Here is a 20,614-nt window from a genome sequence, read left to right as displayed (position 1 = left end):
TATAAAAATTTATAATTCTATTTCCCCGCCATTGATTAAGTCATCAACATCAACATCGAGATCTGTAAAAAATAGAAAGAAAAATAATTTAAGTATTTAAAAAAAAATGTCTCATACGCATAAATAATTTTTATTATACCGTAAGCTCGTTGCTCCAAGTCCATTCTCTCTGTTTGGATTTGTCGGATGAAATTGGTTTCTAAGGCCTGGGCTTCGCCGGACTCCCACCTTTCCCCACCCTGTAGGTTTAGAGGAAGATAATTTCCTATTTCGCTCCTGCAATGTGGACACTCCCGGGTTAGAAAATTTTTGATACACGGTACACAAAACCGGTGTTTGCAAAGTAACTTCAGGACATGAAATTTTCCTTCACACCCGAGCAGTTCACATTCTGTGGAAAAGTAAAATAATAAAATTAAGAAAGATATTAGAAAAAAATATGCTAATACAAATATTTTACATATAAATAAAACTTTTAAAAAATGATTAGATCATTATGCTTTCAATAAGGTACAATTTTCTGTACAATAAAATGTGCAAATGCTAAATTATCGTGTTTTAAAAAATTTTCAAAAATAATCAACCCAAAGACTTGAACCCTAGCGCATAAAAAATCAAGTATAAAAACAAATCATCCATAAACCAATGCAATCCCTATAAAAATTGAATCGCAATTTTTGAAGTCGAAAAACTTGGTCGCAATTTTTTAAAGTAAGGACGACTTTTAGTTTCGAACCTATACCAATTCTAATGGTAAAAAATCAAGTATTCATTGAAATTTAAACAGAAATTTATAAATAGAATGTAATTACTTCGCGTACCAAGTGGAACTTAGAATCGATTCAGAATCTTGAACCCTATTCATGTTTCACAAAATATTCATTTAAAATTTAAATAGAAAATTTATATCTTTCATTTGAATTAAATAGAATGTAATTACTTCGCTTCCCAAGTGGAACTATGAATCGATTCAGAATCTTGAACCCTATTCATGTTTCACAAAATGACCATCAGTTTATGAAGAAAGTCGGTCCAAAGACATGGGCCCCACAACTTCAAAACCATGGTCATTGGGATTGGAATATTATTACATTTTCTGCAGAAATAATAGAGTCTATAATAATATTCAACAAATTTTGAATACTTGATAAATTTACGCTATAGATAAGGCATAAAATTGTATATCTAGATAGTACAATGTGAAATGAGAAACTTTTGGAATTTCTCATTATAAATTTACCAATGCTAACACGCTCATTAATTGATATATGATTATTTACCTAGTAACATTTTTAAAATTAAGAACGACTTTTAGTTTCCAAACTATTCAAAATCTATTGGTAAATAATGAAGTATTCATTTAAAATTTAAATCTTTCATTTGAATTATTATATAGAATGTAATTACTTCGCTTCCCAAGTGGAACTATGAATCGATTCAGAATCTTGAACCCTATTCATGTTTCACAAAATGACCATTAGATTATGAAGAAAGTCGGTCCAAAGACATGGGCCCCACAACTTCAAAACCAAGGACATTGGGATTGGAATAATATTACATTTTGTGCAGAAATATCAAAGTGTATTATAATATTCAACAAATTTCGAATACTTAATAAATTTACGCAATAGGGGACTTTCCAATTATCACAAAATGGTCACTTTACGATTGGCCTGGAGGTAAAATATGCAAGGTGTTGTAAGTTAAGCAAATGTAAAACCTTGTTTATTTTGCCTCCAGGCAAAGCCGTAAAGTGACCTTTTTGTGACAATTGGAAAACGCCCTATAGATAAGGCATAAAATTGTAAATCGTAATATTACAATGTGTAATGAGAAACTTTTGAAATTTTTCAATATAAATTTATTAATGCTAACAAACTCATTAATCAATCTATAATTATTTCCTTAGTCGCAATTTTTTGAAATTAAGGACGACTTCATTTCTAAACCTATTCCAAATCTATTAGTAAAGAAAAAAGTATTCATTTAAAATTTATACCAAAATTTAAATCTTTTATTCGAAGTATTAAAAAAAATGTAATTCATTCGCATCCCAAGTGGAACTTTGAATTGATTCAGAAACATGAACCCCATTCTAGTTCCACAAAATGACCATTAGTTGATAAAGAAAGTCGGTCCAAAGACATGGGCCCCACAACTTTAAAACCATGGTCATTGGGATTAGAATAATATTACATTTTGTGCAGAAAAAATAAAATCTATTATAGCATGGAACAAATTTTGAATACTTTATGCATTTACAAAATAGATCTTCTGATTTTTTCTTTTTATTTGTTACTTATAAAAAAGAAAACCGCCGAAAAGTGAAGTCGTGTGAAACGACCTCTGATTGGCTGACACTGACGACGAATCTTAAACTAATCTCAAAACACGAATAAAAAAATTGACAAGCACGGGGCGCGTTTGAAACATCTAGTAAGGCGTAAAATTGTAAAACCAAATATTACGCACCAATGATTTGTTGCATATATAGTTTAAAAACAATAAAAATATATAAGTTACCAAAACAGCTGAATCGTCTTAACTTCTACATGAATTATATATTAAAAGACTCACCGAGGTTTCCGTTTGATATTTTGAATAAACTAAAAATGTCTAAGATCATTATATTGTAAAAGTTTTAAAATACAATTATATCATATGCATTATTAGTTAATAAAAAAATAATAATATTTCAAAAATAAGTTACTTGAACGGGGAGTTCTCCTACGCTTCTTTTTCGGTACCACTGAATTATTGTCGACAGAAGATTCATTAGCTGCTGCATGATTATCAGTAACCTGTTAATAAAAATATTATAATATTTATTTATTAAAGCGCTAGAAATTAATATTTAATGCACTATTATTACTGGTGGCTCTTCTGCCGAATGAGAAGCTTCGCCTTCTCTTCTCTGAGAATTGTTCCCGAATCTTCTTTCGAAGTACGACACCCGAACACTTCGAATTTCATTTGCTACTGGTCGTTCATCAGCTTCCCCGGGGTTGTTTTCTAAACAGAATTGGTTTTCTGAACCGATTTCAGCCAGTATCTCATCAACCGAGCGAATAGGATTGTTCTCGTGTTGATTATTCTCAGAATAAACTAAAAAAAATGTTTCTTAGAAACTTTTCATCAATTTAAAGTAATCGAAACAGAGTCTTACAATTTTCATTAATATTACTTGCATTATCCATCAAATTTGCGTTCAAAACTGAATCGCCGTTAATATTAATTTCATCGTCTGAAAAATAGGAAATTGAAAAAAATTGGAGTTATGTAAAAATTGCAGACTAAATGATAAACACTTACTACTCGAATCTTCCTCCAAACGTTGTTCTTGTCCATTTGCTGTTGCTTCTACTTGAAGTATCAAATTCAATTTATTAAAAATTACAATGTGAAAAATACAAGTAGGCCAACGATGTCTTACCACTTTCATTTAAACTGTCTGTATGATTCAACACATTTGTATCAGGAAATAGATCATCTATATTTTCCGTTTCTTCTGCTTCAGGAAAAAATAAAACAAATAAAATCAACGGAGAACTATAAACGATGTTATAGAAACTTACCACTATCGTCTATACGATTTAAATTTTCCTCTGAACTCTGCTCTCGCCCGTTTCCTCCTACATAATAAATCAAATTCATTTCTTCAAAACTGCTATAAGTACACATATGAAAACGAACAGACAAACGACTTCTTACCATTTGGATTGACGTCATTTATCATATTAGATGATTGTTCCCGCTGATTAAAAATTACTTGCTCCAGTACTGGTTCTACTGCATCCATCGCATTCATTGCAGGTTGAGCTATTGCAAGTTGAGCTTCTTCTACTGCAGCTACTATAGGTGCGGCAAATGCAGGTGGAGCCTCTGCAGTCCCAGCTATTGCAGCTGGAAGTTCTTCAACCAAAGCAGGTGGACCCTGGGCAGCCGGTATTACATTATCTACATTCAATGCAAGTGGAGCCTCTACACCTGCTAGATCTACTGCATCTGGAGGTTGATGGTCTTGTAAAATTACATCTCTCGCTCGACCTCTTGCACCTCTCGCTCGACCTCTTGCACCTCTCTCGCCTGTGCCTCTTGCGACTCCCCTGCCTCTGGCTCCTCCTCTTCCTGCTGCTGCTCCTCTGTTTCCTCCTCTTCCGCCTGCTCCTCTTCTAGCGCCTCTTGCTCCTCCTCTAGCTGATCCTCTGCCCCGTCCTCTACCCCTACGGTTTGGAGCGAAAGGATTATTGAGCTCGGCATCGTCAGGCAGATCCTGTAGTCGAACTTGAACAGGTGCCAATCGAATTGGTTGGTTTGGAGGTACGCCTGTTTCAAACTCGTTTCCTAAGTTGAATAAAATAAACGAATTATAAAAATTATAAAAAGTAGTAAATTTTAAAAAGCAGTAAGTTTCAAGCAACATAGGAATTGAGTGACACTCACATATATATATATATATATATATATATATAAATTGTCATGTTACCTGTTTCATCCTGAGCAATGAATACGTTGAGGCCGATCCGATGTAATTCATCAACCAAAGTATCATCCTCTTCGTAATTTTCATTTTCGTCCCCATTGTCATTTTCGACTGGATAAAATATTCAATATTTATTGCGAAATACATAATACTGGATAACATATTACGTAGAAAAATTTTACTCACTCTCTGGCAAAAACGTTCCTCGACGCTGACGAACGACAAACTCTAAATAAGCCCGAACTCCAATTCTTTAATAAAAAAAATAAATAATAATGATAATAATAAGAAAAATTAATTAATAATGATTCTTTATTATTTGACTCTATATTAGTCGATGAAAGTTTCAACTTACTCTTGAAGGGTTGGTTCCATCGCGTCAAGATCTCGGTTGGCACGTAACAGATCTGCAGGCCAGCTCCAATACAAAAGGCCAGTTTGCACCGCTGTCTTGTATCGAATAGTAAAAAGTTGTGCGAGTTTTCCCAATCTCTCTATAAAAAACATAAATTTAATGAAATAGGTTTGTTTAATGTAGATTATTTAATGTAGATCAAATAATCAGTATCTTTTTAGTTACCTAGCATAAGCCATAAACCTTGTCTTACACCAATAAAAGTTTTGGCATGCAGATGAAAGTTCTCGCATATGTTGTTGGTTCTAATGCGTCTTCCATAAACGCTAACAACGTTTGCGAGTGGAAGCCACTGACGTCTAAAGTACGTATTAAAACGATCTGCGTTTGGAACGTTGTGGTAATTCATCAGCCCCATGACGACGTTAAAGCCTGCTTCCATATTTTCTGCTGGAAGATAAGCTAGTGACATCGCATATTCCAGAATATTATGAAATTCATCTGGAATACGACATTTCCAGTACCAGTATCTACGCAAAGCCTGAAAATTGATGAGATATTAGAAAAAAATTCGTTGCATCTTCAAATAGAACTTATTGGATGTTTTCTTACTTGCATGTAGTGGAACAGGCAACCACTCAATCGTGCATTCGGCAACACTTCTCTAACGGCGGTAATTATTGACCTCTCAAAATCCGTGCTTATACTCTTTAAATTAGCTAACTCGGGAATTACTTGAATCATCTGACGAAGCATAGCTTTGTACAAGTCTGCAGTTCTTGAATTAGTAAGGAAAAAAAATGCCGGGAACCCCTATAAATTTATGAAACGTTTAAATAGACTTCACTAATAGATATAATTATGCATGTCGGTGTCTCCTAATTTATTTTTACTTTTTTTCACTTTTAGTTTTCTCGTTTTCCTTACATCACTAGAATGTATTATAATGACTAGCTGAATGACTATCAAATCAATTCTATTTTAACTTATTGTGGTAGCTTGTACTTGAATATTATTTTATAAACTAATTTTTAGTTAAAAAAAAAGTTTTGCGTTCAAGGGTTCAGAATTTATTGAAAATACGTCAACTTTTTTTTTCGTCAAGTGTTTGATTTTTTGAGTTAAAAAATTTAAAAGATTGAGTCCAATATCTCGCGATATAATTTATAAAAAAACCATACCGGATTTTTCAACTCCATTACAACGCTCGAAAACCCATTGTACGTGAAGTTTTAACAATTCGTAAAAGATTAAGTCTGAATGTTTTATTTAGGTTTTTCTTTTTCTTGAATGTATTTTCTATTGCATATTGAAGAGATTTATGTGGCAGTAAAAGCAAAACAAATTAAAATTAAATTAAGGGATAACAATTACACTACATGTACATTTACAGTAATTTTTCAAATAAATGTTAAAAGAATTAAATCTTTCAAATTATCAAAACCTAAATTATATAATTAACATTGAACTTTAAAAAAATTAAATGTCATTATTGGTAGCTTTATTATACTATCAATAACCATTTCTATATGTTCCTCGTCAAATTTTATTGAAATTATTACAACTTCTACAGTTTTTATTTTCGCTATTCCATGTTGAATTCGATCAATCAAAAAATAGTAATAAAACTTAATCCAGGGACTTGTAAAATATGTAATATAATATCCGAGTAATAATTTACTGAAAAATCCATCAAAAAAGTTGCATAAATATCGAAAGTTCTAAGTTTTTTTTGGTAAAAAGGTTTGGTCATTAAAATTTGCTACTTTATCATATATGTGTGTGCTCGAACCCCCATGAAAATGATTAATATAAGGTAACGAAAATAAACTTGAAAGAAGTTAGATGTCGAATTGAAAACTAGAGTACACTACCAAGTGGTATGATTGATCTTGATTTCTTTATGTATGGTCAATTTCAATAAATTTTAACGTCGTACATTAAAAATGTCAGTTTTAACTATTTTTATATGTATTCAAAAGTCGTTGAATAAAATTAAAAAAAATTTTATCGTATATACAATAACGGTGTCAAATTAGATGGAAGTTATTTGAAATTAATGAACGTGAATAAAAATTTTAGCTTACCGACAAATTTTTCATCAGATGAAAAGTATATACTTGCGCAATATCGCGTGGATTATTTGGCCTGATCTATAAAAATTATATAGCACAATATGTTAATCGAGTTTCAAGCTACTATAAATTTATTATTAATTTCGAATAACTTTATTACCTTGAAGGTGCCATCACCATACAATGCCGTGCACTCCTTCAATGGCTCACGCATGTCGGAATGCATGAACATTAGTGCAATTCCACCATTAGCGTCCTCGCAATGCCCGATATACATATTTTTAATTGGATCATATTGACCGACTCTTTCGGCTAATTCGCGAAGATTTTCTGGCATCTTCGGCGCTCTTAATCTTCTATAATTATTCATAGAAGACCATAATCTTGTGTGAGGGTAATGAATTGCAATATCTGGAAACCTAATATGTTCAGGGTGTTATTATATTCATTTTTAACGTATAAATTTATTTTCTGAATATTTTACACATACTCCAATGACATATTATTCCATATATTTATTAATGATTCACTTGTTTCTTGGCAACGTCTAAACAGTTCGCGTTTGAATGCCATCTTTTCCAAAAAAAGCAAATCTGGTTCATGACCATAGTGCGCTGTTGTTTTACTTTCATCAATGTTCAGGTCCTCGTCCAAGATTGTGACTTTTCCTGGGCAGTGAAATTTTTTTCTTCTGCTGCATCGGAAAACTCGGTCATTTCTTGACCATTCACAGTGGTATGAAAATCCATCGTAAAAAAAACTGTGATTTTTAGATTGGCCAGGATAACGAATCAGCTATACAATTTTACAAAAAAAAATGATACTTATTTCATTTGAAACTTTAATTAATTCGATTTAATTGTTCAATATTTCATTTTTTTTTTTTTTTAATAACTAATAAAATATACTCACTCTAGGCATGATCAAATTAGTAATATATACCTGAAAATGGGATATAGCAATTTTAAAAAAAATTTGGGTAACAAAAAAAGTGATAATTTCAGTAATATTGCAGAAAAACAACCCCGTGCAATAGAAGTCGTGCATTTGATAAATATTCAGGGAAAACATTTTTCCAGTCTCTGCATTAGCAAAACGAAAGCTACAAATTTCAGAGAATATTCGTTTTGATACTAAAATACCCCTGAATAAGTTTACTCAAACTCGGATTTTCGAAATCTTAATAATATCTCTCGATCTCTTAATAATATCTTTCATCTTCAAATCAAGCTCTTGTAAAGTTTCAAACAGCAGCAAGATCAAAAGTTAGGAGACGTTGAGAAACATATTTCAAACTATGAGTGTCAAGTTTCAAACGTTCAACATTATCAAAAAATCGAAATTTTCTAAAATCGTTTTAGATTTATGAAATGACTTCAACATGATCGAAACATGAATAAAAGACTATAATTACTTATAAAAATTAATAATTTACGATATAACGATACATACAGAAATTTTTAATACTATGATATTTTCAGCTATGTGAGATTATCATAAATCATATGAGTAACTTGTATCAAAGTTGAATTCGCGTTTGAGTATTTTTTGCATTGTGATACTAAAAACCAAGTACCTAAGAAATAATACGTGCCGGAATAATGTATAAAAATGTTACATCAAATGAAATTAAAATAATCAGTGTTTTTCGTTAAATTCATGATTAAAAAATATCAACCAAGTACCCATACACTTTTAAGCCTCGGAAAGTCTTATAAAAATAATCACAAGACTTAGAATAATTATTTTGAGAATTAAGTTTCTAAAAAAATTTCTTAAATTCAGAAAACTTCCAATGGTAAAAGTAATTTCTCTCTTATGCGCTTTTTCACAGCTCAATGTACACTAGCAAAGTCTTTGTAACTGCGTAAATTTTCACGAAAAACAACAAGACTTTCAATCATAAACTTTATCTTTTATGAAGAAGTTCGTATTTGTAAACATTTTTATAAATTCTGAATGAGCTTGAGACGAATTTTCATCCTGCTTGTACATATCTTGAAATATCATGCATTAGAGAAATAAATTACTCATATATGTATTTTGAGTTTCTGATACTGTTTATCGACACGGGAAAATAGTTACAAGACACTGTTATGAAGGTCAGCATATTTCGTGAAGTTTAGACTGTCAAAATTTTAACAATTCGGAAATTAGCAAAATCCATAACTTTATTTTACTCGCACGTTTTGTACATCATCATTTAACTTTATGTAAAATCTTAATTTTCGGGATTGTCACGGAGATAATATGTTGAGCCTTGAGGGAAAGACATCGATTATTGGTGATGAATTTGCGAAAGTTTCAAATATCGAAAAGGAAAACGTACATTATTGATGTGTGTTTTTTTGATTACTATCATATGAACAAAATCCGTATAATGTTTTTATTTTCGGAACAACACAGAAAAAAAATATTAGACATTAAAAAAAAAAAATTTAACATTAATAGTGTGTAACCATAGCGGTAAAAGTTTCGAAAAATTTGAAGCTAAGTTCAGTTTTATAAGCTTATAGGCCAATAATATGCGTTGTGTTTGACTGAGCAACACGCATGAACTTGCTCAAAGTAAGCGAGGGATACGAGCGTGAAAGAGATAGAGATACATAATGCGATCTCGTTGTTTCAGAGGCATGGGCGTCGAACAGTCGGCGCTCGTGCCACTTGCTGCATTAGAGGGGAGTGAACTGACTCGGCAATGTATAGGCGTCGATCGCCGGCCAAGCAACGCTCGAAGCCACAAAAAGCCCCTGAGGCACGAAATCTATGATTATTGAGCTCGCTTGATCGTTTTTCGCGGACTAAGTCCCCTAAAAATCCAGAAGAATTGTTATATCATCAACTTCTGTAACCGCATCGGATATATCTAACGAGAGAACCAGAGAATTAAAAATGAGCGTGCATTATAATTGTAGAAACTTCAATTTTTCATGTTAGAGACATTCTTCCGCGCACTGCGTTTGGCTGGTTTACTGTAGTGTCGAGAGTTCACTTGCTCACTCGCTTTTGGCGCTGCGAGTTCAAAACGCAGCGTCAAGGCTACGCCAGGCTGCGTGGCTCGGGAGTTTCATGCGTCAGAAACTGTGTTCAGCCATGGTTACTAAACAAATAAGTATCTACGTAACTCGCGCTCGCTAATAGCTTCGCACATATGGTTGAATGTAAGTGTATCAAATGATCTTGTTAATATTTATGATTAAATATTATTATGTAATTAGTCCTTCAAGTGTTATAAAGTAATAACAATTCGGTCTTTTCTATGTAGTTTAACACCGAGTCAATATCAAGACTGCGGCAGCTTAGTTTACTTCAGCAGCCTACAAACAAATTCAAGTAGTTACGATAAAAATAATGTTAAAAATTATGTACATTACGTAACACATGGATATGTTTTAATACATTTTTACAAAAGTCTATGCAAATTTTTGTATGTATGTGTCAATATGAATGCATACTCTACGATCTTTGAGTCTGCACATTTGCGCGAAACTATGAGTGAGCACAAGCTATGTATTTGTCTACGTTTGGGCCGATCTATATACCTGCGCGAAAAAAAAACGAGGCGAGCAAGGCAAGCGTGCGTGAGAAAAACAGAGTTACGCTTGCAACAACTAGATCGAGTGGACGGAATTTTGTCCCTTTAGAACGCCGATGTTATATGTACATGACGCTTGAGAGACTCTATTTTTGAGAAGTCTTATACGTTTTTTTCATAATGACTTATAATCTTAACATAAATAAGAGATGAGTAAAAACATTTTTTGACGCATATTCATAAACGATCGTACACTATTTATGAATCTAAACATGTGCACAAAGTTACAGAATCGTGAGCAATATATTATGTGTTGTTTTGTAATCGAGAAACATACACGAACATGTATCTGATCGGAAATAAGGCAGTAGAACCAGCGAGAGAAACAGAGACAGAGATACACGACGGTAAATGGCCGTTTCAGAAGCAATGAGGTAGAGCGGTAGAGTCCCGTGTTATTTTCTGCAGTAGCGGGGAGCGAGCTGATTCTCGGAACTACCGAAGGCTGGCTAACAGCAACGCACGAAGCGTCTATAGCGAGAATGGCACATGCTGCTTCTGCCTGACGCACACAATTTCGCTGATGTCGAGTATAACTGTGTTCTTATAATAACGACGCTTGCTTTTTTGAGCCATATATAAAGTTAGTGGCTCGTGCGCGTTGCTCGATAAAACCTCAACAAGCTTCGCATATAATTTGGGATTTGAAGATCAATTAAAAAATGTAGATTTTAACTTGGATTCAGAGTTGTTAACAATCGCGAGCTGTATGTACATTAATATTTTGAACAAGATAGTTATATAAGCAATAATGGTGCGAACCTGGCGAGCAAGCGAGAGAGGCACAGTTATATGACGCAGCCTTTGCAAAAATGTGAGCGCCAACCTGCCTCTAACAAGTTCACTCCTGAATGAAATGCGCGAACGGAGTTGATTTTACATTACGTTTTGGAAGAAAAAAATACGAACTTTTGCTTTCATTTTATCGAACTGGCGTAAAATATAAATCAAATATTTATTAAAAATGAAAGCTTTAATTGAGGGAATCGCTACAGCGCAACATTCTAAAAATAATCGTTTATATCAATCATGAAAAAGTTGAAAAAGAAAATACAACATTATCATTTGTGTTTAGTAATTTTAAGAAATACGAAAAATGAGAAATATAACAAAATCAGTCGAAGTGGTGAGTTCAAATCGCGTTGTTGCCTATGACTTAACAATGCTTTTTAGTAAATGATATAAAATTTACAAAAAAAAAGCCAACCTCAAAAAATATACTGCATTTTTAACTTTACGTCCTAACTATGTAGGGACATTTTTCAATAATTGAACGAATATCACAACGGACTCGTGTATTTCGCGCTTTAACGGAGCTGTTTTTCTGCGTTAAGTTAAATGAAAAAGATATTTTTTTTACTTACCAGACAAATGGCAGACAAATGGCAGACAAAATGGCTCTCTTGATATTTTTCACTAACTTTGTAACAAAAGAAATCTGCACTGTGAAGGAACGATGGCAGGATGGGCAGGTTTTTCAGACAAATGGCAGACAAAATGGCTCACTTGATATTTTTCACTAACTTTATAACAAAAGAAATCTGCACTGTGGAGGAACGATGGCAGGATAGGCAGGCTTATCAGATAAATGTCAGACAAAATGGCTCTTTTGATATTTTTCACTAACTTTATAACAAAAGAAATCGGCACTGTGGAGAAAAGATGGCAGGTCACTTCTGTGCTAACCGCGCGCTGTGCGACGATCATCGAACGACGTCGGCAGTTGAGTTACACGACAGATACGACGGCGATTGGCTAATACATGAGGGAGCAGAAAGTAAGGGCTTCAATTTTCCGCGCGATGTTTGAATTATTCAAATGTACAAAAGTCGATAATTGTTTCTTAAATGATTTTTATTATTTAATTTATATACTTATCTCTCGTCATATTATTAATTCAATAATGATATTCATTTTGTGCTACCGCATTGAAAAAAAGTTATATTTTCTTCTATAAAAATAATCATTTTAATAATTAAAAATTTTTAAGATTCCACTAAGATACTTTTTTGAAATATGCACGCATGTAAGTGTTAAGCACTCAGAATTGGTCAGTGTGCTTGTACTGGAGTGCGATGTGCAAGATAAATAGGGAAAGAGGGAGAGTGAGATACCTTTGTTGAGTCTTGTTCAACGCATAGGATTCGTTAAGTTTCGTCGGACGTTATATTATTATGATCGATGTTTACATGTGACGAGTAAGAAAGCAGTATTTGATATCCGCAGCGGTTAATGATTGAAATGCGGTGGCGAGTTGAATGATGATTCGGAAGTTTCGTACTTCTGTTACTCTTTGCTAGCCTTCCGCTGTGTAAACGAACATGGGTTCACACTCCCTTCTATACCGCTACGCGCAGCATGACCGAATACAGCTTGGCGCTCATGCGTTTAAAGCGTCTTCCCATGTAGCGTCTTTTATCTTCGTTCCTCTCGCTCTCGCTTGCCTTACTGGTGCTGCACAAGTTTGTGCGAGTTACTTGGTTAAACGATGACACAATATCCTTGTAGATTTGTAGCTCCACGCGATGAGTACACGTAATTCATTACATATGAAATTTTTTCATTTTAATACTTTAAACATTCGTGCATTACTTGAGGTAGTGGCAGTGTAGACCACGTTAGACTTGATACTCATACCGAGACTTTCAGTCCAAAAATATCGATGAAAAATTAAATCTAACAATTCGTTCAACATGTTAAATTCTTACATAAATTGAGGATGTATAAGTCGAGGTTGCTATTCATATGAAAATATATGAACGAAATGGAATGAAATTTAAAATTAAATTTTATAATAATTCAAAACTAGATCGCGAAAAATCCAATGCAGAGTATCTATGAATAAATGGAAAATAAATTCAAAGTTTAAGCAATTGAATAGTTCAAGTCCAAAAAGAAATTGAAAAACTAAATAATTTTTATAAACAAATAACATGCCTTATTTAAAATTCATTTTGTAAAAAAAATCTGAAACATATATTTATCTAAATTTGAAATCATTTTCTATTTTTTTTTGTGCCGAATAGAAATTAAATTTTTCCGTTCAAAAAACAGATTTTCAGCTTCGATTTCATAATTTTCGTGAACAATTATTTAATAAAAATATTGTGTTTCTTATAATGTGCAACTTTTTTTCTTACAATCTATAGAAAAATATCACATCGATTACTTTAATTGAAAGATGAAATAAGATTACGATATTGGGATTAATGGTTGTTTTTTTACGAACTTTGCATTAAATACTGACTTGTAATATTTATAGGCTTAATATTTTTTTTAGCTTATTAATATTACCTTACTATAACTATTATTATATTATTATTAATATATAATCAATACTATTAATATTTGCTTACAAATAATTTTTTAGTAAAGGTTTACAAGAAGATAAATACAAGTTGTCAGAATTTAATTCACCATCCCGTTTATGCTCGAATTTTCTATCAATGTAGCCACCTGTGTTCGTTCAATATACATTGGTAAGCTTAGTGCTATCTAAAAAACACCTTGTAAGTTTGAACATTTATTGTTTAAATATAGTTGAAACTGCTGCTCATTGAATAGTGCTAATTAATAAAGAACTTCGTGTTGCTGTAAATATGCTTGTTATTTTTACGCATTAATGTAAATGAAAATAACTAATCCCTTGTTAAAAACAAAAAAAAAATTCAAATTTGTCCATCAGACAAGAACCGCTGGTAATTCATGAGCAAATAGCTTTCACCGTGAAAATGATAACTACTTTTCCAATTTTTTCGTTTCTAGACAAGAAGTCTTTATTCAAACACATTGATCACACAAATTTTCGAAAAACGAAATAACTTGAATCTGGCAAAAAGAAACGAAACCTCGTTTCCGAGTCTATCACAGAGCTACTTTCAAAAGGACGAAATAGATAACATTCGAATATTATTTTCAATTATGTGTATTTTTCCCATTTTTTAATTGAATTTCTATAAAATGTGCGTGATTCTAAATACTATATTGTTTCTCTAATGTAATTTCGTGAATATTTAATTTTTATATATTAATGAATTTTAGTCACTTACCTTATTATTCAACACAAAGTGCAGAGCTGCACATTTATGTATTTAAAAATTTTTTCCAAAATTTATATCGGTAACATTGAATTTTATTGCTATTATTTGAAATTGAAACTTTTTCATCACGTTATTATTTATCGGATAGTCATAAAAAGCATTTAACGAAAATTAATGATATAAGGTGATATCGTATTAAAAAAAATAAAAAAAAAAACAAGTAGTTAGCTTAATTCCATTTAACAGGTGGGTAAACATGGCGCCATCTAATGATGTACACGAGAAAATACACAACAAATTGTATCTTAAAGAAGGTCACTATTAATTTTACGCACTATAAGTGTGTAGAGTTTGTCTGTGTATAAAAAAATTGTGTACAGTTTGACCGTGTAAAATATATTACTTCTTACAACGACGGACTCGGATAGAATTTGTCTGTGGACAAAAAATGTTGTGTAGAGTTTATTTGTGTATAAATTATTTTCTACTTTGATCATCGAACACGTGTAGAATTTGACCGTGTACAAATAATTTACGATTTTAGAGCACAGCGTTCGTGTAGAGTTTGATCGTGTAAAATTAATTCGTGCTATTTATCACAATACTCGTGTAAAGTTTGACTGTGTATGATTTTTCTGCATATTAACGGTGTACAATTTAACCGTGTACAATAATTGTAAAAACATATACAAAATATTTGTGTAGAGTTTGTTTGTGTACATTTTACTCGACGTGGGCAGTTCTGAGGTGGACACTTTGTACGGTGCCTAAAAAAAATCTCGCGTTCTTCCGAGCACGTGCTTTTGAATTCGCTTCGTACAGATATCTCCACTGCATGTGCGGAGTCAGTCCACGTTAAGACGTCAACCAGTGAGCATTGAAAAAAGACGACGGCTACAAGTGATTTTCTTGAAAAAATACTCTCAATTTCGACCACGTGTTCCGAGTTCTGTTCATGCAGCAAGTTATTATCACAAAAAGTAAGTTTTTTTTTTTTAATTTTACTACTTTCCCAGTCGCGCAGAGCCAAGTACAACGGCGTGTTTCCAAACATGTCCCGAGCATCGACTTCTACTACTCGCGTCCGATTGACTTCTTCGCTGATCTGGAAGAATAGCTCGATCATGTCGTCATACCAGAATGTCTTGCAAATAATATGCAGAGGGTGGGTTCTATCCTCGTTGACTATATTGGGGTCGGCGCCTGCTCTGAGGAGCAACTCGGTGATTCTCTCGTTCTCGTTTAAAAGAGCCAAGTGTAGAGGTGTCTGGCCCTTATGGTTCCGTGTGTCGATCTTTACCGGATGGTACTTTCCGTCGCTCAGCTCGAATAACATCCTCGCCAACTCTTCGTCGTCATTTTTTCTCATGCAAATTGTGTGCAAAGGAGTTGATCCCCATCTGTTGGCCGAATTCGGATCGGAGCCATTTCTCAACAGCAGTTCGGACAGCCGCATGTGGCCGTTAGCCAGAGCCAAATGTAGTGGTGTTTGACCGAACTCGTTCTGAGCGTTGATGTCCAACGGCTGACATTTTTTGTCACTGCGCTCGAATAACATCTTTGCCAAGTCATAAGGGTCGCTAGATATTTTGCATACAATATGGAGAGAAGTATCCTCGTCCCTATTAGTATAATTGGGATTAGCGCCATTTTCCAACAGCAATTCGGCCAACTTCTGTTTTTTATAAATCAGATCACATACACACATTTATTCATTAATACATATGATAAAATGACAGATGATGCTACATCGTAGCCTGAAAAAAGTGCTCATTTGTCCCAATACCTTTGAAAGTGCTTGCGTTTGTAGCCATTCTCATGTAGAACAATCCCTGAAAATTTCAGCTCATTTGCTCAAACGGTTTACATGAAAAGTTACGGCAACAAAGCAATTTTGAGATAAAACATAACTGCCCAAGAGTTGAAAAAAACCAAAATGCATCAATATAAGTCATAATGACACTCTCATGTCACTGAGGCTGCTTAAAACTTTTTGGACGATAAAGAACAGTAATTCAATTTGAATTTTCAACATATTGGACCCACAAGGACAATGTTCAATTACCCCAGACAGCCAGACAAAGCCAAATGCGCCAATTTCATTACTACATTTTATAAGTTGTACTAAAATGTTAGTATACGCTAATATGGGTTTTATGGAGAAACTGGTAACTAAGTTGATTATGTGCAAATCAACTTTTCACACAAATATACACAATCTCACATTAGAACTTGAACCCAGTCTTCTACGTATTCACTAACATTCATAAAATATTTATCACTAGATACTTGGAAATAAATCACTACAAGTTGATCAATTATCACTTATCTTGTTCATCACATGCAACATGCAATAATATATATGATATAGTCATATGCACATACATAAAGTACAGTGACATACATATACACTGATGTATATATGTCAATTTACATATGTACTTCTGTATTTCTTGAATTAGAACTGCTAAAAATGTCACATTTTTATAACAAGCTATTGCAACTTCTTCATAGCTTTATTATGAAACACTATGTTGAGTTGCAAAGATATAATTCCACTCTATATACTTTTATGTATATACTTTTTTCGCTTTAAAAAAAATGTAATTTTTAGCCATTGGAAAATCAAGAAGCAGTCAGCAGACTGTTGTTGACATTTGATCAGGGCTCGTGCACGAATCAGAGAGAGATAGAAGATATGCCGAAACCCACGTGCTGCGAGTGGTGGCGTTACTGTACACCTATAGCCATGTAAACAAACAAATTTCTGTTAGATGTACTCTAACCAAAGAATAAAACGAGTATCAATAGATGGCGCTACGGACTTATGAAAGTCTCGAGATTCATGAGAGAATGACCACGATATATTGAGTCGTTTCATTCATTTTTTCTAAATAATCGCAAAAGTATCGGTACTAAATAAGCTGTACATCTCGGTACAGTTAAAATTTTAAAATTCCGATCACGGTACTGGAAAGCCGAGGAAAAATCCTATCAAAAAAGTCAATGAAAAAAAATTATTTTTTTTTAGATTTTAGGTGCCTTTCCCCCCTTAAGGCTCCTCTATACAGAGGGACAAATACCGACATACCGATATTATTTTGTACCCATTTTTTTATTCTCTAGACAACCGTTGAACTTGAAACTTCGTGGGAGTGATTATGAAACTTATAAAAATGTGCCTCTGGAGCCAGTTTTCAATAAAATGTTTAATAAAATCATTTTAACTAATTGTTTGAGAATACGTTACTTTTGAGGTTATAAAAGGAGGATAATAGAAAATCAAGTTTGTTTGAAAGTACCGGTCATTTAATTGAAAACTGGCTCCAGAGGCACATTTTTATAAGTTTCATAATCACTCCCACGAAGTTTCAAGTTCAATGGTTGACCAGAGAATAAAAAAAATGGGTACAAAATGATTACGTACTTGTTATCGACTTAGTGTGTATAGAGAGCCCTTAAGTCCACTTTTGTCGGTCACACTTTTTTCAATATCGATTATTTCGCTTAGTTTGTCATCATAACCTTATTTAACGAATTCACATTGATAAAATTGCTCATTTAACGTTATACTGGTGTCAGATCTCAAATCTTGCAACGAAAAAAGGCCAAACTGAAAATCGCGAAAATGGCCCCTAGCGTATTAAATGTACCAATCGTATAGTGAAATTCACAACATTCGAAGAGTGTGAGAGTTATTTGTATGTACGAAATATCATTTTCTTTCATTTTCAAATCAAAGTAGACTCTCTATAGCATTTTGAAGCTCGCAAAGGTGGACTTGAGTCGTTTTGCCTTTCCTCGTTTCTCATGAAATGGACTTAAGTCGTTATGCACGATGCTGAAACTAACGATAGAAGCTATATTCATCTATTCTGACCCTTGTACATCAAAGTAGGCGCTACATATAGTTGTTTTTCACCATAATATCGATTTCCATAAAAATCGACTCAAGTCGTTATGCCTTTCCACCACAGAAATATAAAACGCGAGACGAGTAGACATTTTAGTTTTTATATTCTTAGTTTGATTTTATTCTTTCTTCGTGTAGGCTATATTTAGCTCGGCATCAGCAGTCGCAGTAGCTGCAGCACGGAAATTCGTGTCACGAATATAAAAACCTCTAAGCTCGAAATGTTCAAGTTCAAGGTTGCGCGCGAAAATTTGCTCATGCGCGCATGTGCGCCGATGATCGCTTATCGAGCTATAGATACACGATGTATCTAACCGATCTGCTGTCGTCTCTGTGTCGAGCCAATAGTAATCGAAGCTCAACTTTAATTATCTATCCAAAATCCCATCTTCTCAAAAATGCATTATCGAATGTTAGAATTTTCGACGTTGAACACTTTCTCGACCTACTCCAAGGCATCGACTGCGATCAACGCTATTAAAACTCTATGTATTTATACACGTGTGCCATTGGCGTCGGAAATTGGACCGAGAACGCAACAAAAAAGAAACCATTCCCAATTAATTAGCTCGCTATTAATAATACGAACTGCAGCAACAGCGCAGCGCGCGCATACGGAAGTGTCGCTTTAAAAGCCGACGATAATTCTATTTCAGGCCGAGTGCCGCAATCTATAAAAAAAAATTCGTCCTCTGCGCTTCTATTAATACGCGCACTCCTCTAACTTGGCAATATAAGCCGAGCGTAACACCTCGTTCGTTATGCTCGCCGTGCATATCTTGCATATATACACACTTTTGTGTGCGATCTGACAGAAGGCAGATCGAGCTTTTACCCGCGCACGCATGAAAAATCGTAAATAATGCGCGTATGTACGCGTGCAAAAGGAGAATTGTCCGCAATAATAATAGTAATTATAGTAATAGTAATAAATAATACACTCGCGTAACATAGAACAATAAATAATACGCGACGCGCTCGAACGCAAAAAGAGTCTCGGTTGTGGCGAAGAATATTCGCGCATATAATATATACGTACATCTACGCGCGCACTTTAATATATGTAATTATATATGCACGCGGAGCACAGCTCCATATTATGCGCTTATATTATACATTGGCGCGAGTTTCTGCATGTGTGTGCGAGATGGAAGTTATCGCGCTTAAAAATTGTAAACGAGATAATAATGTGTAACACGTATATCGCTCGCTCGCGCGGACCTCGAATGCGAGAGAGAGAGAGAGAGTAAAAGAGAGAGAGAGAGAGAGCTTGATCTTCGTCGTTGACTCGTTCTAACGCGCGCAGCGCACACACATACTTAGACGCGTGCACACGATAATTTCGTCACAGTTCTAAGCTCGAAAAATCTGCATTTACTCGCATCTATATATTTTGCATATTACTCGGGTTTTTTTTTCATACCTCGCTCGTATATTATAAATAACGCACATAAGGCTCGGGCATATGTACATGTGTGTGTGTGCATATAGTCGTGCGATTTATAAATATAGATCGTGCATTTGTATGTGCGTTGGTTGCGTGATTCTCTCACTAGACGTTGATCTCTATAATACGTTTCTCTATCTTTTTCTATTTCTCTTTCTCGCTCGCTCGCACGCAGCCGATCCCGTTTCAACAGTTTGCCTGTGTGTGTATGTGTGTGTATGTGCGTGTTAATGCTTATATTATATATAGATGAAAAGTGCAGGCGAGTAGTGAAAATTAATATACAGGAATCTTATCTCTCTCTCTCTCCCATTTTTTTTCCTTGAGCTTCGGTACGAGCTCGCGCGATCGCCAATGTGTACGTATGAGTTTCCTTGCCCGAATGAGAATTATATTTTGCTGATTCGGACTTGCACGCGCGCGTCCAACGTAAAAAAAATACGGTTTTGATTCAAAATCACATTAAAAATTAAAATTAAATTTATAAAACCTCTCATGGAAAAAAGCGTACGATCAATTGATACCCTATATGCGCGTGAGAACCGTTGAAAGATAGAATGATAAAACTTTCATTCATTTTTTACTTGCATAAGTATGGACTGTGCACTGACTTATACGATTAGTTTTACTTTGCTATTTGCGAATTTGCAAATAAAAAGTACTCGCCACCTAGTGGTAACAGCTGAGAATGATTTTGTCATATTTA

General features: G+C 33.9%; 2 protein-coding genes across 4 annotated transcripts in view; one reads left to right on the top strand and one right to left on the bottom strand.

Moving 5' to 3' along the window:
- The window catches only part of LOC106650698 (receptor-type guanylate cyclase Gyc76C-like), a 99,439-nt gene that overhangs the window by 53,793 nt on the left and 25,032 nt on the right, over positions 1–20,614 (top strand). The window lies entirely within an intron of this gene.
- Positions 3,509–12,422, bottom strand: LOC111694051. Its single transcript, XM_023460726.1, has 12 exons — positions 11,873–12,422; positions 7,826–7,855; positions 7,404–7,708; positions 7,074–7,332; positions 6,926–6,991; positions 5,451–5,651; positions 5,064–5,379; positions 4,839–4,977; positions 4,670–4,734; positions 4,487–4,594; positions 3,712–4,344; positions 3,509–3,632 (listed from the first exon to the last, which is right to left on the bottom strand). The coding sequence occupies exons 2-12, from the start codon at positions 7,832–7,834 to the stop codon at positions 3,562–3,564; spliced, it is 2,172 nt and encodes a 723-aa protein (XP_023316494.1). The 5' UTR covers positions 7,835–7,855; positions 11,873–12,422; the 3' UTR covers positions 3,509–3,561.

The sequence above is a fragment of the Trichogramma pretiosum genome, unplaced genomic scaffold, assembly GCF_000599845.2.
Source record: "Trichogramma pretiosum strain Unisexual culture from Peru unplaced genomic scaffold, Tpre_2.0 scaffold38, whole genome shotgun sequence".
Taxonomy (NCBI): domain Eukaryota; kingdom Metazoa; phylum Arthropoda; class Insecta; order Hymenoptera; family Trichogrammatidae; genus Trichogramma; species Trichogramma pretiosum.
Note: the sequence above shows the minus strand (reverse complement) of the source record. Positions and strands in the feature narration are given on the sequence as shown.

Coding starts and splice junctions, on each gene's coding strand:
- LOC111694051 (XM_023460726.1), bottom strand. Junction 7,333..7,403: donor TGGAATAATATGTCATTGGA/GTATGTGTAAAA, acceptor TGAACATATTAG/GTTTCCAGATATTGCAATTC. Junction 4,345..4,486: donor CATTGCTCAGGATGAAACAG/GTAACATGACAA, acceptor TATTCAACTTAG/GAAACGAGTTTGAAACAGGC.